Source organism: Haliotis cracherodii, unplaced genomic scaffold, assembly GCF_022045235.1.
Source record: "Haliotis cracherodii isolate W230 unplaced genomic scaffold, xgHalCrac1.p SCAF_5, whole genome shotgun sequence".
NCBI classification, from domain to species: domain Eukaryota; kingdom Metazoa; phylum Mollusca; class Gastropoda; order Lepetellida; family Haliotidae; genus Haliotis; species Haliotis cracherodii.
This window is the reverse complement of record NW_027266308.1, coordinates 1,067,106-1,093,505: the sequence shown is the minus strand read 5'-3', so window position 1 is coordinate 1,093,505 and position 26,400 is coordinate 1,067,106. Positions and strand designations below refer to the sequence as shown.

Here is a 26,400-nt window from a genome sequence, read left to right as displayed (position 1 = left end):
TCATCCTAACACTGCCACCACTCATACACTTTCATCCTAACACTGCCACCACTCATACACTTTCATCCTAACACTGCCACCACTCATACACTTTCATCCTAACACTGCCATGTCTCATACACCTTCATCCTAACACTGCCACCTCTCATACACCTTCATCCTAACACTGCCACCTCTCATACACCTTCAGTCTAAAGCTGTCACGGCCCTGTACACCAGCTGGGCAGTGGGCAGGGACTTTGTAATCCAAACAAAACATCTGGTTGCAAAATTATGAGCAGGACATAACAGTGTAGTTCATACAAGAGCGCCTGCTATGGTTGACCAATCAAAGGCAAGATGGTATCAGTCAGGCTTTTGTTGGAGGTTGTAGGAGCTTACTGATCAGAATAACGAGACTTGAATGAGGTGAATGCCGGTCTGGAGGGTTACATCATCCCTTCTAGCCAGAGACAGACTGTAATTACTAACTTATCTCAGGATAGTGTTTGATATCATTAGTTGTGGCACTGTACACCTAGATTTCCATCTGAAGTAATGAATTGGGTCAAATTCTTACAGGTGTCGTTGTGTCACGGGTTGTACAGTTTTACCTGGGCAGAGACTCAGCTGACAGGTGTACAGTGCAGGGTTCTCACTTTACCCGGACTCCTATTGTGTGTCTCTTTAAAGTTGTAATTTAGCCCTGATTGCAACATTTCTATCATCTCTGTGAGTGTAGGAACTTGTTGAGATGAATTCTTTGTTCAGATAAAACAATTTCCGTGAAATGTCTATACACAATAGCATGCTTTTGAAATTCATGACTCCATATGCAGTGAATGCTTAATGTCTCCCTGGTCATTGGATCAGTGTTTACTAGATGTTTCATTCTCAGCTTCCTGGGGAGTATACTACCTATGCTGCCCGTGAGGTACAAGAAGGTTAATAGTAGCATTTACCATCTCATCCTTCTGGGTACCCATTCACTGGTTGATGGACAGAGGTATATTTCGAACAGCCATAAGCCTGAGGAGACATTGTATGTGCTCCATGTGTTTCAGTGTGGCACAGGACCAAAGCCCTTCACGTACCAAACCGCCGAATATGGTCCTGATTGCATCCTGATAACATTTCTTTTCAAGAACTAAATCGTTAAAAATGTTTTTATCCACTGCCACTTACTTGAAAGACACTTTTGCTCTTTGGGCTATCCTGTCCTGCACAACGGTTACGAATGCATCAACGATGAAACCGGTACTTGATTGTGCCATGGTTTAAGAATTGTGTCTGATGGGGATTCTCGCCTCAAACAAATTTTATTGTCTCACTTCAGTTAGCCTGTAGAAAGTGAAGCAAGGTCACGCACACATCTGCCTCTGAGAGTTTTTACTAGTTCTGGGCCCACTTGCACAAAGCATTCTTAGCGCTACAACTATTGTAAGCCTATGTTAAAGCATGGTAGTTATGATCATCTTAGCGCTAAGATCCCTTTGTGCAAGGGGGCCCAGGTCTGGCCCATTGTACGTTTTGAATAATTTATGGGTTATTATGTTTTTTTAGAAGTAAGTGTATTTATTATTTTCTTGCAGGTTGATACGTTGTGCTAGGAATCATGTTTTGGTCAATGCTGAAGATTCAGGGCTCCGGAAAATTTAAAATCCCAATCGGACATTTACATTTATGCCACGCCCCCTTCAAACAGCGTGTTTTAGTACGACTTTTTACACACAAATTACAAGTTGTTACGTATTCATAATATGATGAATTATGAATTGTTTCAATTTAAATTGTTTAATTCACCGGACAATTAATAACAAATAATATCATTTTAGATATATATGGAAAACATTCGTTTGTTTCTGTTATAATAACGATCTGTCAACGTTTTGAACGGTCTAATTAATATTCATGAGTCTGCTAGAGTGTACGCGTTGTAACATTTGGATCGAGACTATTATCCCATATTTGGTTATCACGTGACCTCACGGGAAAAGTTTTTTTTTAAACTAAAGATTATTTAAAACAAGACAGATAATATAATCATAAATCCTAAACTATCGTTGATAGCAGTAGTTATTTGAATACTTTTTCATCTGTACTTAATTATTGACCATAAAAAGAATTGTTATCGATCGTCACAGAAAGCAAAATGGCGGTCAATCAAGATTCAATATACGACTAGCTACTGAAAACAATAAAATCTGCAAATCCTCGTTGTATGTCAACCAAGTGAAAGTCGTTAGCCACGACTTACAAAATGATCATTCAGACTTTGAGGGTTTGGCAGATCCGCTCGACTGATCTTCATCGGTCGACTGGCTGTCGTCACGCTTTCGCTTCTTGACTGAGGTTACGTATCGTAGCATTGTGAGGATAATGAGGTATATCGATGATGCAAGGTATTTATGTACAGTTGTAAATACATTTTACTCAAATTAACAAGATGTTCTCAGTAATAAATCCTCGATTAATCAGTGTCAACTAAGTTTATTGCCTATTACAGTGATTGACCGATTGGACTATCATTCTAGGTACGATGTATTTACAGCAATCAAAACAAACAAAGCTTGTCAGTGTAGATAATCTTCATTGTGTTACAACTGCAGACAGAAATTGCTCAGTCCTAACTGTTGATCATGTCCGGTCAAAATTTAAGAATGTCCGGACAATACTTTTTAAAATGTCCGGACAGAAAAATTTAAATGTCCGGTAAGCAATATTTTAGACCGGACATTTGAGATTCCCAATCGGACATGTCCGGCGCATATGACGGTTTCCGGACCCCTGTGAAGATTATCATTTGTTCATAACTAATTCATAATTCCTGTTATTGTTTGGATCATTTATTTACCCTCTTTCGTGTCATTATAGAATCTAGAGTTTATTAAGGCTTATTATGGTTAATAGTTGTGTCAACAACAAATAGCTGCATACTACTGATTAGGGCTGCAACGAATACATGATGAGGCGAATACGATACGTATCACGAATATAGGGTATCTAAACGAATATTTATTCACGAATACAACAAGTCAACAGTTGATGTATTATTTACCATATTCCGTGAAAAATACAGTGATCCCTTGCTACAACACTACCTTTGGGGTCGAAATAATTGGTGAGTGTAATAATGGACAATCATTTGTTTAACCGGGTTGGAGTTGTAGATGACCTACAAGACAGACGACTGCATGGCATGTATATATTCCATTTTGCATATCTTGCTTTGATAAATTACAGACAAGTTCAGGTAAAAAACATTCAATTCATGAGGGGATACGGTTCGATTCACCGAATATGCGAGTGAATCGTAACAGCCCTACTACTGATGTTGCTTGACACAACACTCGCTCACCTTCCAGCAATGACAGTATGTAGGATCATGTGGAGAAAATGAACATGTTACGAGGTGGTAAAGTTAATTCAACGATAGGCTACAGCACGTACAGAACCTTCAGCACAGTCTATACACAGACAAGATCACAGACACTTTCTTTGTTTGCAAAAGGTGCAATATCCTCCAGAATATTGTTAACTTTGTGAAAAGTCATGATTCTTTGTTGCCACTTGATTTAGATCAGTTTATGACACTATGTTCTCGAGGCTGGTATTGTTAGCTGTGACACTGGTATGTTGTATATTTCTGCAGGGCAGAAGTTGACATCACTGCTACCCACTTAAACAGGAAGAGTTGAGTGGGTGTACGTGAGTGGGAACAAGGGCGGGTCATACCAGTTTTCCCCCTTACCTTGTGTTCAAGTATAGGATAAAACAAGCCTCCTTGGTTTTGCTTGAAAATGTGAAACTCCGAGTTAATGCTTTCCTCGAGTTCAAAGCTTTTCATTTTCAACCAAAAGCGAGGGCGTGTTTTTTACAACTTAGAAACCATCTATGTGCAAGAAATACCAGAAAATTATAAGAAAACATTGAGATACATTATGGTGAAACAATACAGCAGGTCGTGGTATAAAAGGAATTTGATCAAAGTGTGCGAGAGACAAACCTGTGCAGCATGGACCAACTGGAGTCATGATATGTAAAATTAAACAAGTTTACATCACCTTCCCTGGTGGCTCAGTGGAAAGACAGTGAGTGACAAAACTGTAAAAAATTGTGACTTTTAACCAATCAAAAATGAATATTGTGTTCATATCAAGAGGCCAGTTTATAAAATGGCAATTGTAAAACCAAAGTATTACACTTGAAATGTAAAACCTCAAAGCAGGTTTAGAAGTGACTCATAACAAAACCTAGGTTTGAAGAATGAGCTGGTTACTAGGTTTATCTGAGGTTGTCAGGAACCTTAATAAAGGATACACAGGGATAGTTTTTATAATACAAGACGGTGCATGCAGTCATCTTGCTCACTCACCAAACAGGGCTGGATCAGTCAGATATCTACTTGCTAAATGGTCTTGATGATATTGATTTTGTCATGTTGTAAAAGTGCTATCTTAATCCTTATTTTTGCATTGATTAACGGTTTCAAACTTTACTTGGCGGTGGTTGCCATTGCTGCATTGTTTACAGTGGTAGAAACTAACATTTTCGTCTACTAGTCCTTATAATGATGACATGTAGCTAAGCCCTTAAAAAAGGCAAATTTCTACTGGTCCTTTGATACCTAACTATTGGGCAGTTTGGCAAGGACTACTGCCGATCTAACGCTGGTTAAAGTGAATGTCCAGGGAAGCCTTAGACTAAAAGATTATAGCCAATAACTTGAATAAACCCCTATTTACTTTTAAGACGTGTATCACAAAAACAGCACAAAAATATCCTTTGTTTAAAGCTATTGTCTGGTCAACCAGATTTAAGAAAGGATATATTTGCACTTTGAAAGGGGTAATCTGACATGTTGGTACTTTGTTGATGGACCCGTAATGGTCCGGGATAGAATAGGCCTTCAGCAACCCATGTTTGCCGTAAAAGGCAACTATGCTTCTCGTAAGAGGCGACTAACGGGACCGGGTGGTCAGGCTCGCTGACTTGTTTGAAGCATGTCATCGATCCCAAGTGCGTGGATCAATGCTCATGATGTCGATCACAGGAGTGTCTGGCCCAGACTTGATTATTTTGGATTATTATGCATCTGGACATGAAGACCTAATTGCACCAGGCAAAGCCAGGTTGCAACCTGGGTCTTGTTACGACATATGTTAACACATAGGAGTTTCAACTGTTTTAGCGCTAAGCTTGCCTTGTGGATCAGGGCTCTCGTCTCAAAAATGTATCAAAGTCGAAACATCGATGTATAAGCTAGTCTAAATAAAATCTCTCATCTTTGCTGTAAATTGTATTGCTGTGAAAATAACGTGCACATAATCATGATAATCTCGGAGTACCCACAATTTGATGACAAGCCCAAGAAAGCATGACAAATTACGCAAAACATGGGTTACTGGTGTAGTATGGTACATAAAGCTTAAAGTTATTGAGTGAGTTCAAAAATGGCTCTAGAATTCTCTATACAAATGTTGCTACTGTCACCCTCTGTAGGTAGGAATAATAGTGTTGACTAAAATAAACCGCACGTTCTCCAAACCTACCAGTCTTCAATATGAGCTGGTATTTAGCTGTAAGGTTAGCAGGTGTTTATTGTTGGAGGGCTAGGGTATATCGGGCCGCATTGTTGGGAGTTGCCAGACACAATGAGCCGTGCTTGATAATGAAGGAGGCAGTGACGTCAAACAGCCTTGTCCATGTTGTCTGTAGTGACACGGGGGACACCCCAAACATACTTGCGATCTTCCTTTGTCATAAACATGAAGTATTTATTGGTAGGAGTTACCATGCTCTGGTTTATCTTTGTGTTAAGTAAACATCTTTATTGTGATAGCTATTTATGTTCTGTGATGTGTGAAAAATGATAGACCGACGGTGACATTGTGTAGATGTTTCAAGACTGTTTAGCTGCCTTAAATGTGTTTTTAGGTTACTTGTGATCATAAGGGTTGGCAGGATTAAACATGTGTCCATGATCATGATGATCATGATGATGTCACTTTCGTTTGGTGTTTTTCATAACGAATCTGATTCAAAATATAGAGGAGCGTTTGTGTTCTTTAAATTTTCTGACAATCTTTTGACAAGCACCCCTTGACTAAATCAGTATATGCCAAGTTTCAAACAATGCTGCTAGATGCTAATAATGAAACACTTGAGTGTCATGTGTATGACTGACAGACAATAGAAAGGTTAGGACATTTATTAACACAAGCAGTGCTACAGCATGTATAGTTTGTTTGTTTGGTTTGTTTAATGCCGGTCTCATCAATATTCCAGCTATATGACGGCAGTCTGTAAATAGTCGAGTCTGGACCAGACAATCCAGTGATTGATATCATGAGCATCGATCCACGCAAGTGGGATCGATGACATGTATTAACCAAGTCAGCGAGCCTGACCACCCGATCCTGTTAGTCGCCGCTTACGACAAGTATAGTCAACTTTTAAGGCAAGCATGGGTTGCTGAAGACCTATTCTACTCCAGATTTCATTGGTCACAGTATGTATAGAGAAAATTCAGAGTAGACTTCAAGTGAAGGGATCAAGTACATTCCCCTGTCATAAGTCAGGGTTCTCTAGATAGTTTAGCTCTGGGCTCTTGAAAAACAGCTCTGATGTGCTGAACACATGTGTCTAAACATTTTGCAACTGACAAGTTTGTGTGGATATCTCAAAAGATTTACAAAAAAAAAACCCACAAAAATATTTCTTTGGCTTAAACGTCATATAACTTGTTACGAGTCACTGACAATAGAATGTTTTTAGTCTCTGTGATTACATCAGATATAGTAAGGACTGAGTTATCTCCCCTGCACCACAGTAGTGACTATGTTGCAGTGCATGAGTGTAGTCGGGGGCGTGATCAACCATTGCAAGATAACATTTCTCAACCCAGTTTCACTTATTGATTTAACCTACTAGGTCAGACTTGTTATTTGTCCATCTGTATACAGTTACACACATACATCTACCACACTCACACATATACATCTACCACACTCACACAAATACATCTACCACACTCACACACATACATCTACCACACTCAAACACATACATCTACCACACTCACAGACACATACATCTACCACACTCACACACATACATCTACCACACTCAAACACATACATCTACCACACTTACTCACATACACCTGGCTCACTCATACACATACATCTACCACACTCACAGACATACATCTACCACACTCACACACACACATCTACCACACTCACACACATACATCTACCACACTCACTCACATACATCTGGCTCACTCACACACATACATCTACCACATTCATTCACATACATCTGGCTCACTCACACACATACATCTACCACACTCACACACACATACATCTACCACACTCACACACAAATACATCTACCACACTCACACACACATACATCTACCACACTCACACACACATACATCTGTCACAATGAGCTTGTCGTTTGCAGGGTGGGACAAGTAGTGTTTATAGTACAGTGATCGCTCGCTATAACGCTACCAATGGGGTCCAAATAATTGGTGGGCGTTATAGACGATGAGCCGTTTAACCGAGGCCGAGGCGCGCGCTTGGAAAATCTCAAATCATCAATATGTGTTTATCTCACGTCACATCAAAATAGTATATATTTTTATGGACCTAGATCTACCTGTAACATCATTCATTTATTAAATCTGTCACATTTCACAATGTCTGAAATACGTATTCCATTTCAATTTATCATTTTTAATCGATAAATTAAAAAATTATTCACTATTTCCCGCGATGTTATTGAAAATAAAATTCTCGGACACACATTTCGACAACGGGTCCACATCAAAGAGCAAAATAAAGACGTTTTAAACAAATCTTTAAATATATTATACAAAGTGATAAATAAAATCAACAAAAATATATCTAAAAGTAATCAAACTTACATCTAAGTTATTATTTCCATCGTTTCGTGCGATCGCGTGTAATGTAAGTCAAATGACATCTCGGCTTTCGTCGCCTTGAATTCTCGGCTCGGACACAATGTTTAATGCAAAAATATATGCATGAAAAATCTTTGTCACAGCTCATAACCTAGCACGATACATTCGCGAAGTTCCATATTTTTAATATATATCGTGATTTCCTGCTTAAAACGTTCAGATTAACACGATTTAACAAAAAATCTTTCGCCAACTTCTGAAATTTATCAAACACGAGCTTGGTATCACAGCTATAATTTGATTGGCTGCCTGAGGTCACGTGCTCAAAATTGACCAATCACGAAACTTGTAGTAGATTTCGGCAAGAAAGCGTCATTAGAAACAAATTTTAATCCAATGAAATCGCTTGTTATAACTACGGAAAAAACCAGGCGATGTTACGAAAGCGCGATTACGAAATGAATGACCGCCGTGTTGTGACAGCAACTACATGTGTGTGACAGTGTCGCCTCAAATTGGATTGCCCACTAATTAAGAATATAAACTTCGCTTGTGGTTCTCTTTTATTGCATGCATGCGCTTCTAAGATCAAAGGTCGATAGTGTGAAAAGTTAACTAGTTGAACAATCGTATTTCCGGGACTTGCCGCGGATGTTTTCAAACAGATTATTAGAACTCCATTCAGCGATAAACGGTTGATTATGCAATGAGAAGCGTTATGTGCAAATGAACAACGAACAACAATACAATTATGTCTGTGTTAAACTATCAGTAATAAAAGTGTACATAAATTTTGGGAGCCATGCGTTACCGCGCGTAGTAACCGAAGTAGCGCTTTATCGAAGAGCGCAATAGCGAGCGATCACTGTAGAAGATAAAATCTACCACACTGAGGTTACCGTTCACAATGTGGGCCAAGTATTATTATGGTAGAAGACAGGTTTACTGGCCTGCTGGGTATTGTTTCAGACTTGATCTGATGAAAATAATACAGAACATGAATAGGAGTAAAAACGAATTTAAGCTGAGTGATAGATCACAGGTTTAGAAATTCAGGTTTAGTATTGAGAACATAGTTAAAATCACAAAAGGCTGTGTAAATGTCAATGGCTTGGGCCTAAGAAAGGTAATAAGTGAGTGGCAAAAGTGAGTAAGTCAATATTGTGGGGCATGTAAAAAATGTGATGCCTTTAGAAATAAAAATACAAAAATGCTGCAAAATGTATTTGTTCAACCAGCACGTTTAAAAATTAAGGCAACTTCTGTGCATCTGTCAGCGTGGGTTACCGAGTAAAAACTCAAAGTTAAATCAGTACTTTTAGAAAATCGGACATAGCTTCTGTGCATATGGCTACCTGCTGGGGCTAGTTGCAATACTGCCTTAAACTTTATCCTGAGGCCAAGTATAACCCTCATTTCACAAGTCCTCAGAGTTAATAGCTCATACCTGCTTTAACAAGACAGAAATGTTGCTATTTTTATTTCTGTCAGTTTGATTCAGTTTCAGTTTGTAGAAAAATGGAAGAAACATGTCGATGAGAAATGGTTCAGAATTATAGTCCTCAATAAGTTACAGAGTTCCGTCATTGGATATCTACTCGTCCTCAGCACAGTTTTGTATTCCCAGACTAGCGGGCCAGTGTGAGTTTCAAAGGCTGTTGTATTCCAAATGGCACCCCTAAACATCTTTATCAGTGCCCTGTGGTACACTTGAATACTATTTGTCATCAAGACTGGTACACATATGAAATATTTTATTGATTCTCTGATGCTGACAAGTCTATTACCATGGTGCTAGATATCGATAGGTAGTCCTGGGTACTTGGGGTTTGCTTCTATTGGAATCTGAGGACCCCCAAAGAGTTTATTTTTTTACGTAAGTTTTATGACCGAGACCCCTTGACCTTCCAACTTAATTTCAACACTGGTGCTGTTTCATTGAAGGTTTTGTCCCTGATTATTATACTTGGTAAGCGAGCACCGTACGTGTGCTCTTCGGCTTGCATTCCACCTTCAGCTGTGGGCACGTGACTAGTATACTGTTCATGTTGGTGTCAGTACAACTCTCTTGCTCGTGAAACTTGCCTGCGGAGACACGAGTGCCTTTTTGTGATGATGATGATGTCTCTGTTGCAGGCTTTCATGAGTGATGACCCGCCTCCGAAGCCTCGGAACACCTGGATGAATGACAACGAAGTTGGTCAAGATCCTCGCAGAGTGCCAAAGAGAAGGTCCACTGTCATGGGAATCAATGCTGGAGAAGAAGCACCAGAACATGGTAGGACTGTTGTTTCACAAGATTGTCAATGAGGCGTGATGTGCTGTAGGTTTTCAGGATTGCACAGAATGGCTTGCCTTAAAGGTAGCACAGATATTTGTAAATCTGTGTTTTGGCTAGCGGTATTATTCGCTTCATCTTGATTTTCGTTGTAGTCTTACAGGAAGTGTACGTCCTGTATACAGCAGGGATGGAAACATCCTCACTGGGGTCATCACCAGTAGTTGATTTGGACCAGTTGATCTGATTTAAAATATCTTATAGCTAAAATGGATAGAATTATCATTAAACCGCCCACATGTTAACAGAAATGATTGGTTGTTGGTTGGTTTGTTGTTTAACGCCACACTGAGCAACATTCCAGCTATATGACGGCGATCTGTAAATAATCGAGTCTGGACCAGACAATCAAGTGATAAATATCATGAGCATCGATCCACGCAATTGGGATCAATGACATGCATCAACCAAGTTAGCGAGCCTGACCAACCGATCCTGTTGGGTCGCCTCCTACAACAAGCATAGTCACCTTTTACGGCAAGCATGGGTTGCTAAAGACGTATTCTACCCCGGATCTTCATGGGTCTATCAGAAATGAGCGGGCCACTGTAACTTGATAATGCCCTCATAGAGATGGGGAAAGGTGAAGTCACATTCAATAGTGACGTCATCTGGTTTGTTCTATGACGTTTCCATATTTGTAAAAGTGGGTCAGTGAAATTTGTGTTGATTGCACTAAATGTTTCAAAACAGATGTTGTTTATTTTTATTTGATAACAAAGTCTATCCATTTTAGCTATAATAACGGTAACGCTATTTTCCAGGGTGTTATCATTTGCAGAAGCCCTTGGTCTTTTCAACTGCCCTTCTTAGGCTGGCAGTTAATGGAAGACCTCAGGCTTCTGCAAATGATAATGCCCTGAAAAATAGCGTTACCCTTATAATGGTACACTCCTGCACAACAAAGTCTTTCAGAAAGTTAAGACAAAATTTTATTCTAATGAGCCTGATGTGTTCATGAAAATGATATGAAGTCAACAAGGTGGCCTCTGTTGTCAACAATAGAAAGTTTTCAATAGAATATATCATACATTTGTGGAATTCTAACTAAAAGCTAGCCTGCTACAGTCAGACACGTAAGGACTTGTCATGTGATTGATCTGTAAGTAAGAGTGTAACAATCCAGTGTAGTATTGATAACTAGCTGGAATCACATTATGTATCGCAGTACTATTGGACAAGCTTTGATAAATTGGCAATACTTACCTAGAACTTGTATTTCACATGCTTTTGTTTAGTTTCATTTTGTTTTTTAATGACCGATGACTGTACAGTACACAGGTCATTAGGTATTTAAGACATTATGAAAAAAAAAGAATCAAAACTCATTGACTACTTGTACAAAGTCTTCCCGCCCCCCTCAACCCTCTACCCACAATTGTTGAGAAATAAATGTTCATTTTACACAGCGAAACACGCTCTTTTTATTTGGATATTGGCTTAAAAAGGCCTCTAAGTTACAGTCATTGCTATTTGAATTTATTTGTCAATTTGTCCGGTCAGGTAACCTTGTGGTTTGATTCCCAACATGGGTACAATGTGTGAAGCCCATTTCTGGTATCCCCCGCCGTGATACTGCTGGAATATTGCTAAAAGTGGCGTAAAACCATTCTCACTCACTCACTTGTTTACCTGTTTACCTACATATAAGTGAAGTGACTGTGCCTGGACGTGCTGTGCTGGGTAGTTCTAAAACAATGGTGGTACAATAAAATAAATGTAAGTTTTGATTTTCAATTTTTACTTATTTGCTGATGAAGTTTGTGACTATGACCTAACAAGTCACAGAAATGACCTAGATGTTCATTTGCTAACATTCCTCCAAATCCCTGGATTCTTTATTATCCTTTGTTGGTGGGGGATACAAGACTGATTTCCTCCTCAGGTTCGTACATGCAGATCTACAAACGAAAACAGCAAGCTAACGTCACCAGAATAAACAACTACGCTCTCTCAGATCAAGGGGAGACGACAATTAAAGGTAAGTTTGTTTCACATTAGTAACTAACTGTATAACATTTCCTGTACACCTGCGTGACCATCAGTCAGCATTCACCTATGTCCTTCGTAAGTGAGCACCAAGTCATTTCATTGTTTGTCATTAGCTTGATATTCTAGAAGACAGTGCACTGTGGAATGACGGTTCAATTGAGGAGCCTTTTGTGTCAGGGATTGTAATATTCTCTGCCAGGTTTGACGCTTGTGAACTGACATGTCATCCTTTGATTTGAGGGATCTGGTGGAAAATTTGATACCTGTTGTGTTTAATTGGGAGCACACAAGTTTGTATGGGGTCACCTGTCATTGTTGGAGTGGGATTGATTTGGCCTGAATGGACTCGGTAGGGTAGTTAGTGTACTTGATATTGTGAGGTCGGGTGTGATGGTAGATGTTTTGTGTGTTTGTTGGTGTGTAAATTGTATACTGGGGTGTTGTCAGGTGAATAGAACAAAGGCAGATGTTGTTAATTTGCATGAGATGATTATACGGTGCACCTGTCCCAGAAACACTTAATGTTGCACTTCATGACTGTTGTAGGGAGAACTTAAAAAACAAAGTGTTCGTTGCAGGTGGTTTGCTTTCTCGGGCAATAGTTTTGTCAGAATTCAAACTTGACAATGTAACCATGAGGGACTTAAATTTATGATATAATTTTTAAGAGTAAAATTCAGCATTTTCCAAACAGGACATAGTATGTCAATTTCCATGATTTGATTTTAATACCAAGTACACTGTGTAGTTAATGACACATATTTGAAAAAGGCAGGCATTATATGCTGTCATTGAAGTATTTTCCTGACAATTTCATATCCAGTGGTAAACTGGAATCAGTGATCTAGCTGTGTCCAGGGAGATAACTCTTCCATGCTTTGTGAACTGTTCATTGTTACTGATGCTCAGGAGGACTCTCCTCATCAAGGCTGTGTGTGTTTGCGTTTCAGTTTTGACAGATAAAATATTCAATATGGTTTCAGCACAGATGTTTCAGTACAGAAATTCATAAATGATATCATCAAATATGTCAAGACGTCTTTAAATATTTCCCAGTGATTATCTTATAGTTTGTTTGTTTGTTGTTTAACGCTGCACTCAGCAATATTCTAGCTATATGACAGCGGTCTGTAAATAATCAAGTCTGGGCCAGACAATCCAGTGATTGACAACATGAGCATCGATCCATGCAATTGGGATCAATGACATGCATCAACCAAGTCAGCGAGCGCTGACCACCCGATCCCGTTAGTCGCCTCTTACGACAAGCATAGTCTCCTTTTACGGCAAGCATGGGTTGCTGAAGATCTATTTTACCCCAGATCTTCACGGGCCGCATGTTAGTAGAACAGCTGCAGATTATCTTACAAATCTGTGTAGTCTATTATACATATCCAGATACCAGCATATCCAATGCAGCCCATGCAAGTCTGTAATAGTTTCTAAGTCTATAGCAAGTCTATATTACTGCAGTTTCAGAAAATGAGGAGAGTTTATGGGATCCATGTCATTAAGGTAAACGGGGGCACGGGTGGCCAATTCGTCTAAGGCGCCTCAAGTTGCTGTGCAGAGTTGCGTCCCTTGGGCACACCAGAAACCTATGATTGCGGGTTCCAATCCCGGTTCGCCAAGATTATGTTTCTAGGTTTGTCAGCACCATGCCTGTGCTCGTGGGTTTCACCAAAGGGATAAACGTCTGAGCCCTGCATCACTTCGGGCTTTCCTCCCACATTAAGCTGACATGCCGCGATATAACTGGAATACAGTTAAAAGCGGCGTTAAACCCAACTCACTCACTCACTTATTAAGGTAATTTAAGGAACTGTTTTTCATTGTAAGATAATTTCTTGACATAATCATTCATACAAACCCCCAAACCCAGTACACCCCTAGTTAAACCACTAGACATTATCATTCATACAATCTCCCAAACCCAGTACACACCTAGTTAAACCACTAGACATTATCATTCATACAATCTCCCAAACCCAGTACACACCTAGTTAAACCACTAGACATTATCATACATACAAACTCCCCGAACCAGTACACCACTAGTTAAAACCATTTGACCTTATACATACAGACTCCCAAAATCCAGTATTCTGCTCATAAAACCACTTGACATTATCATACATACAAACTCCCCAAACCCAGAATAAAACCAGACTGTCTCCGTGGTCTATAGGGAAAGCGTCTGCCCAGAAAGCGGAAGGTCTGGGGTTCGACCCCCATCCGCGTCATACCAAAAGTTAAACGCAACGTTAGACCCCTTTTCACCTCACCTCTTATTAAACCATTTGACATTATCGTACGTTGGATCTTGGATCAGTTATCATATATGTTTCAATGTTTCTGGTTGAGATCAATGAATCAATGTTCCATGTAAGAGTGATGGCTGGTGTTTATGGCCGCCTGTCAGTTATGGCGGTGCTTGCCATGCGTCACCGATGTATTAGTGGGATGCCCACATAAACTGGAACTCATTGCTCTGCATGCATAAATAATTTCTACCATGTTGTTAGGATGCTTGGTCCGGAGGGTGTCTTTGTGAGTGCTTAATGGCAACATTTGTCTCCAGATACTGTGTGTTGCTAATAACAGCATTGATTTCGTAATGTCGTATTGTAATAACAACTTGTTAGTGGCACGTGTAGTTGGTCAGATAATCTTCATGTTATTCTGATTGGTAATTTATAGCTGGAATATTGCTTAGTGCGGAGGCGTTAAACAACAAACTATCCAAATGGTCATTTGGTACGTGTGCAAATCTTTATAGTTTGGTAGCTGGAGTATTGCTGAATGCTGCATTAAACAACAAGCACTTAATTATGGTTGGGTATTTATGCATGTCTGTAGCTTAAAAACTAACAGTTTTCGTCCACTAGACCTTATAATGATAACATATAGCAAAACCCTTAAAATGGCAAATTTCTATTAGTCCTTATGATACCTAAACTATTGGGCAGTTTGGCAAGGACTATAGGACTAGTGCCAATTTCTACCTCTGGTCTGTACCAAATATCCCCGTCCCAATCGAGTGCTGTGACAGTTGTGATGTTTGTGATACTGTGATTACAGCTGTTGGAGAGGCATGTGCCATCTGTTTGCCATGGCTGCAGTATGATACGAGCAGTACAAGCCTGTCAAGATTAACAACAGCAGGAGTGGTCGGGACATTTAAGTGATCGGGACAGTCCACAAAATAATTTTGTTCCCATATGAAATTATATAGTATTGCTGATGAAAAGTCTGAAAAATTCAGAGCATGAAGTGGAGGAGTAACGATGTGGTGTGGTTGCGATATGATACGCAGCCTGATACTATGGGTGCAATCCCGATACCATGGATACTATAGTTTTATTTAATAAGTTTTGATGTTCTTCTGGCAGTGAATCACAACCCTGAATCAATTGTTTTTATATCAGAAAACGAAGATGGGATGTTGTAGGGCAGAAACATTGGCTAGCGGACACTGTGAATGTTATGTTATTTATATTATAAAATATATCATATAGCTAATACTAGAGAATCTGTGTAAGGTTTTGTTTAGTTTTTTTAATCTATCATGATGCATGTTTTTTACACCAATATAAGTTTTAATTTAGTGTATTTTATGTATCACGATACAAGGGTTGTAAATTGATGTATTGTGGGCTTTGTATCATGATACAATACTGTATCGCTGCATCGTTACACCACTAGTGTCAAGAATAGGGGTTAAATGACACAGCAAGATCACGATACAATACGTTTCATGGAAATTTCTTGACAAATATTTCAGAGCAGGTTGAAAAAGAAAGCTTGCTGTAGATACATGTTTGTAGCAAACTTGAAACGCAAATTACAACACATTTTGGTACATCTGATTGACAAAAGTGCCAGGGGTAATTAAACATGAGTAAGTAATTTATTTTAGCAAATGTATCTTCTTGTATTTATACAGATAAAAACATATCGTGTGTGGTATCGTCACATGAAAACTCATGATGCAACTGTGCACTGATGTATCATTTCATCCCTAATCAAGAAGTGATATCCCCAACATGAAATATCTTATCTGAATATCTTTAGTGGTCCCCATTACTGTATCGAAACACCTGATGCTCCAGTGCAACATCTATCCTTCTCCTTCTTATCACTGATACTGAATGTTCTGTCATGAGTGTTTTTTGTTTTTGTTTGTTTGTTGTTTAACTCCGCACTTACCAATATTCCAGCTATATGACGGCGGTCTGTAAATAATCGAGTCTGTACGAGACAATCCAGTAATTGACATCGATACACACAATTGAGATCGATGACATGCATCAACCAAGTCAGCAAGCCTGACCACCCGATCCCATTAGTCGCCTCTTACAAAAGCATAGTTGCCTTTTACGGCAAGCATGGGTTGCTGAAGACCTATTCTACCCCGAGTTGTCATGAGTGGATTTCCTAGATAGGAGCAGATAGTTGTCAACATGGTCAAGTTTGTCAGCTGTGTTGGAGATTTGGTGGTAGCTGATATGGTTAATGTCATCAAACAGGGTTTTACCTTGACCTACAAAACTAGTGTCCAGAGGACCCCAATTACTAGTTTCAAAGGTCCTTACAGAAAAAAATTAGGTCCTGTAAAGTACTGAAATACTGTAGTGTACTGAACTGTAAGATTTGACAATTACTCTAATTACTGGACTTTTATATAATATAGTTCTTGTCAAGAATTTGGTACAATGAATATCATGAATGAAGGAATATATATTTTTTCTGCGTCCATTCTATACATTTCTGCGTACTTGACGCACATTTCTGCATTATGATAATAGCAAGTTTCAGCTACAGAGTATGTCCTCCAGCTGATTGATTGTTGTGCTGATCAATGGGGACTGGACAGATTTCATTAGAAACTTCTTTCGACTTGTTTATTTTTTTATGCCACTGAAATGAAACGTCCATCTGAAAATAACATCTGTGGCCGATATTTGGAAAATAGGGTCATAGGTGACATGTGACTAAAACGGGACATTCCCACGAAGGAATTGTTCCATTTTAGGATGGTTGGAACGTGGCTTCAAGGGACATGGCTAAAAAACAATAACTGTTCTGAAGAAAGGGATAGTCTTTTCAGGACAAATGTCAATACAGTCATTGTTTCATAGGCCAGAATAACCATGTCTTTGATCAAGCAGTCTACCAAGATATATTCTGTGATTGGCCCTGGGGTGTGATATGCAATTATTACGCTGTAGTCAGGGATTGGCCGATGGCTGGTTACTTTTGAACTTTAAAATTTTAGAAAAGAAAAAGCTGCAACAAACAGATTAAACATTGGAGACGTCATTTCGGATAATTTCTTCCACTTCAATCATGTTCCTAGAAATGAAATCATTATGTTCTTTGACAGCTTTACTTTAAAAATATTTATCCATTAGCCTGTCGGCCTTGCACTTTGTTTGCCTTCAGCTTCAGTTGTGGAAATATCAATCCCGCTGATGTAAGTCACTGGGTGCATTCCAATTTATCGATGCCATGGAAAGTTTGGAAGATTTCCATGGCAAATCATTGAAATATTTACTATTTGATAGACTGAAGTTTTGTCTACAGAATAATGGATGAATTGATCTGGAAGGTGGACGAGTCAGCATGATGCCACACTGCTTCTCTGTGCAACCTGACAATTGAAAGTTGGGGCAAAGTATCTTTTTGTGTCCATATATGGCTATTTCTTTTGAGAGAGGTTTAAAGGGAAACAACACTCCCAAGTTTGAAAGTATTATAATATGTATCGTCTTTTTGTTATGCTATTGTTAATATCTCCTGCCCAACAAAGTGGGCGAGGGATATAGAAACAGGCTCCGTCCGTCCGTCACGTTTCGTTTCCGGAGCATAACTCATAAACCGTTCAATATTTTTTCATGAAACTTTGCAGGTCTGTCAAGTATATCTAAACTGATGTCTTTTGCTATTTAGTAACTTTAGAAATTTTTATTGTTTACGTTTCCATGGCAACAAGATGGACTTAGGTTCCAAACTCTTCTTTTTTTCACAATTTCCATGACAAGTTCCACCTCGGTTGAAAAATGTTATGGTTTGCTTAGATTTAATCATGTCATAATTTCTGCAACAGGTGCGGAGGATATAGCCACATTAGTGGCATACTCTTGTTTTGACTGGTTTGACTTCTGCTTGGCACTGTTCTCACTGCAATCGTATCAGAGGATTGAAGAATGAGAAAACATATATCATAACAAAGAATATAGACTGCCGTGTTTTTGTTGTTGATTAATGTACACACGACTTGAAAGGGTGAAGCTATCGGTCTACATCATATTATGCAAAGTGAAAACCTACGAAGTATCCCTTCCGAGAATTCATGTACAAACAGGTGATAACAAACTTGGTCAATATAAATGTAAAGATTAATAATAATAAAGATTTATAACCATGTGTATCTTCCAGTGATTAAGTCAAAAATTACCGAATGATATAACATTAAAGAATTTTGATACTGTGATTAGATGAATTGTATCTGAAACTATTAGTTTATCAGAAATAATATATTCCAATATCGTGTCTTTTTACTTGCAGCTTTTACTATATATATTTTTGATAATAATAATAATAATAGTCATAAGAGCAGCGCTTTGTAACAACTGATTGCTATTGACGGATAGTTTGGGCATATGGATCAATTTGATCACTTTTGAGTCCTGTGTTCTTGCTGTAGCAAATGACTGAAAACAAATACAAATATCATAATTACTACCTACAAAAGTTATATGTATAATATCAGGCAGTTACCTTGTTCGAGGAATCTATGTTAATATCCACAGAGGCAAAATATCCCATTCATCTGCAGCTGTACAAAGAAACTTGTTTGTTCTAACAATCTAATATTTTCAATTGTTTGTAGCATTTCGGGATATGATAACCTGTTTTCGTCTTTCAGCTGATCACGTAAGTTTGTTTCAGGTGTTTCACATCAGTGTCATGTCTCACTGGTCAGCTATGACATCCACAGTTCTTTAAAAAATATCCATTAAGTTAGATAACAATAAGCAGTCAGTCAACGTATTACCTGGCTTATCCTTTGAACAAGTATGTTGTTCTTACATAGGCACCCCATGCCCAGATATGGGTGTTTTCAGTCTGCTTTAGTAAACCTACATATATAAACACCTACTTTTGACAAATCCTTTGTGCACGATAACAGTGATTACCCCCGGGTAGTCCATCATCGTATTATCGGTATATCCTTTGATCAATGTTTTTTTGGCAACTCAACTGACGATTTCTCTCTTGCTGCACTGCCATATGCAAATTACATAACATGTAATACCTTCACAACATCAGACTTGGATTAATAGCCCAATCTTGAATTAAGTAATTACTCCCGACACAAGAAATGCCAAATGAGAACCACTGATTGCTAAATATCCTTGACACTCTCAGAAGCAAGGCTGAACATTATTGAGTTATTTTGCGAAGACTGTGTTGGGTAATCTGAGTGGTTCTACCACAAATTATACTGTTATGAAGTATACTGACATATACACAAGTGTAGATTATACCATGAAACAAAGATGACAAGGAGGGAATAGTAGTTGTTGTATTACATGCAATTTGCTTGCAAAATGAGTAGGGGTAGGTATTGGAGGTTTAAAGTGTATCACAATATATTGCAATGCACAAGGATTCAATTTTTTTTATTCAGAATCAATCTGATACATTAAGATATGAACTGAAGTTCATAAATGGAACAAAACAAGATGCTGGTACAACATATTGTTTTACTCAATCAATAAATACGCAGTCATCTTGGGGCCCAGTATGCTCGCTCCTCCCCGGCAGCAAAGGCATTTGGCAAGTATATAAAAATCCCAATGAAAAAAATGATATTGTGATGCGTATAGTGGAAAGATTGAACCTCAATTTACTGATATACCGATAATACCTCACACCCTTAAAAATGAGGTTCATAGGTGTTTTGAAGGAGAACTGAATTTCATTTGTGCAAAATTAGTATGTACATGTTTTTGCTGTATACTAAACTCATTATTGTACATATGCGTTTACACATGCAGTTGAATTTGCAAGGTGAAAGGTTATGCAAAACACCATCCCATCAAACACTGTCAACGAAGTCCTCCAATTGCCCCATCAATGGTCCAACGCCAGTTTGTTGCTAATTGGCACCTGGTGTTTACGCTGCAAACGACTAAGAGTTGGAGCATTGTTTCCCTTTAAGAGTATGGCGTTAGAAATTGACATGAAATTTTCATTAGCCATGGGGTATAGTCTGAAACATTTAGTAGCCCTGATGTAAATCAACTAGCTCTGGCGTGTTCTCTCATGGCGAGCTGGTAAAGTGAATGTTCAGTTTTTAGGTTCTATATCTATTCACCATATATTGTCTGGTCTGAATTACAAACTGCTTTTCATAAGTGTTGAAAGATTCTCCCAGATATTATTGTCACTCAAAATAAAAAACAGTCTTTAAAGATTTCGATTTGATTCCCCAAAGTGGGTCCTGTCCTCAGTTCTATGCCATTATATGTGTGGAATAATGTTCAAAGTGGGTCCTGTCCTCAGTTCTATGCCATTATATGTGTGGAATAATGTTCAAAGTGGGTCCTGTCCTCAGTCCTCTGCCATTATATGTGTGGAATAATGTTCAAAGTGGGTCCTGTCCTCAGTCCTCTGCCATTATATGTGAGGAATAATGTTCAAAGTGGGTCCTGTCCTCAGTCCTCTGCCATTAAATGTGAGGAATAATGTTCAAAGTGGGTCCTGTCCTCAGTCCTCTGCCATTATATGTGAGGAATAATGTTCAAAGTGGGTCCTGTCCTCAGTCCACTGCCATTATATGTGTGGAATAATGTTCAAAGTGGCATTAAGCAATGTTTATTCTCTGAAGCTCTATTAGACATGTTCTTATAGATCCAGAATATGGAACATATGATCATTGTGAATGCATTCATTTGAAAGTACAAATTTGACTCCAATGAAAGTCGTGCATATTTCTTATCGATGACAAAAACTCACTTCAACAAAAATAATGAAATCTACAAAAATTGATTTTTCAACTGAATTTGAACAAAGCTGTTATGAGTTTGTTACAAAAAGTGATGATACCAAGATGACAATTTGAACTATGTTTTGTGAAAGATCATTTAGGGAGAACCGTCTGTTGCCACCTTGTGAAGCAGGTTGTGGTATTTGGACTGGTCGGTAAGATGGAGCTGGCTTCAGGTGACATGTCAGTCTTGGCTACCAGGCAAAATCTTTGTCTTCAGCCATTTTGGCAAATAATAAGATTAACTTTGTGTTACAGCAAAAGCTATGTATTTCCTTTAAACTTCTGTATTCATTGAATGTATCTTCCTTCCACAATACTCTACCTCTATTTGAGCCAGGTGAGCTAAATAAACATATTCATAACTTATTTCTGTTGATGTGTTTAGTATATCCTGTTGAACATGCTGAACTGGTCATGAGAATTAATTATTGACAAGTTTATCTTCATAATTAGTAACATTACCATTGATACAGATAAGGAAATTTATCAACTGAAGGAAATGTTTAGTGACAGGTCACCACAACAGAGTAAAACACTGTACCTAAGATGTACCTGACATTCAAACTAATATTGACCTGCCAGCCCTTCACTAAAAAGTCCCAGGTATTTACTTTGCGTGTTATCCTCGTACTGTATAGTCAGATGCCTCTCTGCCCGAGCCTGACGGGCCGTGAGCCCCACCTCCTTACAGCACACGCTCAAGCGGCCAGAAGAAAAGCCTGTCCCGCGGTAGTGTTCAACTATTGATCCTCCTGACGGATCATGTGACCTCATTTCAAGGTGGCAGTACCAATCAATATGTAGATATAAATGTTAAGAGTTGCATGCCCGCTGGTCCATCAGACATTCATTAAAGAGTCGGGGAAGTTGGATTACGGTTGTGGGTACTCTGGTCCTCGTCATGGTGGGATGATTCTGCTCCTGCAGCCTCTGATGGGAGTTGGTTGTTCCAATTCGGCAGGTAGTACCTCCAACTGTCAGGACTTTACTGCTGGTTATCAAGCCATCATTGCATGGTACTGGCTGATTTATGTTCCTTTAGGATGAGAGGTTCTCGTGTTGACTACGGGACTTTGGAATTTCCTGGTTGTGTTGGGTCGGGTATTTCGCTACCTGTACTGTGTGTTTCCAATACGATTAGTCACCACTTGAATCTTGTTTTATGTGCCATGTATTGTATCAAGTTTAGGTTTAGAGTATTGGGATATTGAATTTGTTTTACTTTGAAGTAAGTTTGAAATTTGTATTTTTTTCAACTGAAGTACATTTTGTTATGGATTGTTTGCATGAAGGCTTCAGTATATGTGACTTTTCTGCTCCTTATGTTAATACTAGGATCATGTGGACATGTAGAAGCTATAGCTGTTCGTGCAGCAGATCTGAGTTCAAGTAAACTATGTGGAATTATCAAGATTTTGATTTAAGTTAGTCATGAAGTGTGTTCCTTGAAACTTTACAAAATGCTTTCTGTGTGTTTATGAGATGAACATGTTAGAAATAACCATGGAAATCAAGGCATGATAACCTCAGTGTTAGAGATATGTTGATCCCTAGATTCAAGCACAACCCCCTCACTGAGATTGGTAGACTTTTTTAGGATGAAATTGGTAATATTTCAGGTAGATGTTGTAATGCTATGTTTATCCCAGAAATGTAACCACTCAACTGATATATTAAATAGCATTTATTATTCACATAAGCTTTCTGTAACACGATGACGTAATTCATAATTAATTCACTACCCATGACTTGATGTTATTCATTGCTAACAAACTAGCTTCAAATATTCAAGGCTGTTATGAAACCCACAGGCATCATAAATAAGCTTGCTTCTTTCACTAAAACTATCGGATTGCTAGAAAGTATTGACTGATTTTGTTTCCGAGTAGATGAATGTATTTATGGAAACCGAATCCTCCAAGTCTTTGCCTTCTTCATAACCAGTTTATCTGGTGAAGCTATTTGTTATGACGACCATTTTGTTCATTAAACAAGCCCAAGACGCAGCCATGTGAGACGTACTTGTCATTGGAAACAAAACAAAAGTAACCAGCTTTTCTGTTACGTACAATACTGCTATTTTGTGAATAGGCTTAGCTGGACGAGTGTTTACATTAGGATTCAAGTTTCAGAATTAGCAAAACAAGTATGTGTTTTACAGGCTGGTTTGCTTTAGAGCTGACAGTTGACTCGTTATAAGCAATGTAATGGAATACTGACATGGAATAAGCTTTGTCAACATTATGTCCAACTGTTGTGTTAGATTCTGGGTGAAAATATTCATCTTTGAAGCTGTTGAGGGGATGATGTGTACTGTTTCCTTTTTGAAGCCATGTTTGTTTCCTACGAGGAAAATATAAATAAAATTACGAAGATGTAAATGAAATCTGACCAATCCTAAGATTTGCTGTTTCTGTAATGACAGGTGTTTGAACGTGATATACATCTTCCTGAATATTTACCTTGATAAATTTGTTTGATTATTAATATCGTTGTGATAGATTACTTTGATAAAGTATAGTTTTATAGCTTGATCAGTCATATGTGTTATAAAAAGAATGTTTGTGTGATTGGGGCAGACTGTTGCAAAACATGTCAGTGAATGTAAAAGAATAACTTTTTATCCAATCATCTTATCCTTACTTATGTAAAACATGTCCGTGAATGTAATGGAATAACTTTTTATCCAATCATCTTATCCTTACTTATGTAATGGAAGCCAGTTTTGATTGTTGGACTGTCATGATATAAGCCTTATGAGGAATGTAATGATAAACCTGATCTGTTTTGTAAAGGCCGGATTAGATAAATTGGAAATATGTAAATAGCATGTTATTTTTAAGTTTGTCAGCAGGAACAGATTTGCTGATAGTTGCCAAATTGTAAATTTCATTAAGAGTTCAGTATGGTATGTACTGTGTGATCTTGGGTTTAATAAGGTGATCCGAGTTACACCTGGTACAAGTAACATTCTGTAACGCTCAGAACAGTGGTGTCTCCACAGATGTGTCTCACTCCATCCTAGTTTGTATCCACCCGACAACGTAATGCTCTGTTGGTTGACAACTTTCACTCGGGTGATGGTAACAGGCGACCTGACATGTCTCGGACAGTGATGAAGCTTGTACTTGTCATTGTTTGGGCAGTTGCCCTGGAAACAGCAGTGTATGTGTTACTTGTTTCACCTGCTGTACATCATTTGTCTATTAGGTGTAAATCAGGTTAGCTTAGGGAACTTTCAAAAGTGTTTCTGAATGAATTTTACTTTTTTGAGGAAAAAGTTACATGGTTGTCATGGTAAGGTAACATTTTTATTCTTTTATTTCTTGGTTTAGGGATGCGCCGCTCTTTCAAAGTCCCATCGTATCCCAATTTCGTGAATCGATGCTTATGATGTCAATCAGTGGATTGTCTGGTCCAGACTCGATTATTTACAGACCGCCGTCATATAGCTGGAATATTGCTGTGTGTGGTGTTAAAAAAGAAACAAAACAAATCTTTCAAAGTCCAAATGTTGAAAAATTGAGAGGTTTTAGTTTTGTTACTCTCGAATATTTTTTATATACCTACCTAACTTTTTAAGACAAAAGTCAAGTAAAATCAATCCGAGTGGATTTGTTTTTTTTGTTTTTTTAATTTGCCTACCTCACTTTTGAAATATGTTTGAAATCCGTAAACCAAAAAATAAAAAAAATGTTGCCTTAAGGGGTTGCTATTCACAGTGCTTTTGTTTGTAATACTCATCATACTTCATGTAAAGTTGTGATTCACTGGCTGATCTGCGTTGTGCTTTACCTGGGACTCCAGAGCGGAAGATCCTGAGGACATGGCTGCATGACTCCGATGGGAATTGGTGACTGTTGAATATGAAAATGCTAGAGTGGCCACTTCTTATCACAAGTGTTATGTAGCCATGGAGGCTAAGGCCATGGTCACTTATCTTAAATAACGTAGTTGACTGTGTCATCTTTCCTGCCTGTGGGGATTTGTATCTCTGCTTTGGTGAAATGAGGAGAGCACCATAGTGCAGTTTCTTCTGAATCTCATGACTTTAGTTCTGGATGATCCCAGGCTGGCAGTGGTCATTGAGGTGCTCGTTGCACAACTGGGGTTGCTATTTAAAAGTGTGAATAAAACATTAAGTTATTGGTACACAACATTTGAAAGAAACAAGAAAAATAATTATGTCCCCCAGATTTGTTGTCCCCGATTATGAATTGCTTGGTGGCCATTGCAGATATCAAAGAAAATGGCTTCCATCGTCCTGACCACAAATCTACACCGCGGCCTTTCCTAGACCCAATCTCAGGTAAGTAATGTTCTCCCACCCCGCATCTACCCACCCACACTATCCAGGAGTACTAGCCATCAATGCTAGCCTACTAACAGCCTGAACCACAGCACTGTTTGATTTCCTTGTCTAACACATTGATTAACACATGAATGTATTACCAGACCATTGCCAAATGGGGTGTTGGGTCAACATGGGAAATTAACTTCATGTCCATTAGAAGTTTGCTTGAGGTGTGGTCATCAGCTGCTTCGTGTACTGTATGTTTGATATGTGCGTTGCATTTGCTTTCTTTCTACAATTGCTATAGACTTAGTAGACTAGTGTCGCGTGCGTATTCATAATTGTCGATGTGTATGTTTGCTGATGATTTGAGTGTGTAGGTGAAAGTTTGATAGACGTTAGTGTGATGGGATTTGTCTGGTTGTCTTGATAACTTGTATATCAAAATGTTAAACGTGATTTTGATATTTGAATTGTGAAGAAAAGACAGACATGTCTGCAGTGAATATTGAAATAACACGAGACAGAAAGAAACGTAGGACCATTTTGTGATGATGCGACACATTCATTCAACGTAATACTCTAGGTTCCGTTGTGATGTTGATCTAACAGTGTTGCCAGTGTCATAAATTGTAAGGGCTATTTTCGTGGCTTATTACCAGCTTTATGACATGCATTGCCCATTTAGCTTGCAGGGACCATTGTCTGAAGTTGTTGTGTTGTCCTGTTCATTTGCTGGATAAATAATTTGCTAAAGTAGAATCTGCTTTGAACTGTAGATGAAGGCTTGATGCACA

At 38.5% G+C, this 26,400-nt stretch overlaps 1 protein-coding gene across 4 annotated transcripts in view; it reads left to right on the top strand.

Annotated features, from left to right (window-relative positions):
- LOC139444362 (TOG array regulator of axonemal microtubules protein 1-like) overlaps positions 1–26,400 on the top strand; it is a 67,628-nt gene that overhangs the window by 12,156 nt on the left and 29,072 nt on the right. For 3 of the 4 annotated variants that reach the window (XM_071225314.1, XM_071225316.1, XM_071225313.1), the window contains exons 2-4: positions 10,055–10,196; positions 12,142–12,237; positions 25,547–25,618. In XM_071225314.1, the coding sequence (XP_071081415.1) occupies positions 10,055–10,196; positions 12,142–12,237; positions 25,547–25,618 (310 nt within the window). The remainder of the gene's footprint in view (positions 1–10,054; positions 10,197–12,141; positions 12,238–25,546; positions 25,619–26,400) is intronic. The other variant, XM_071225315.1, reaches the window with a different exon arrangement.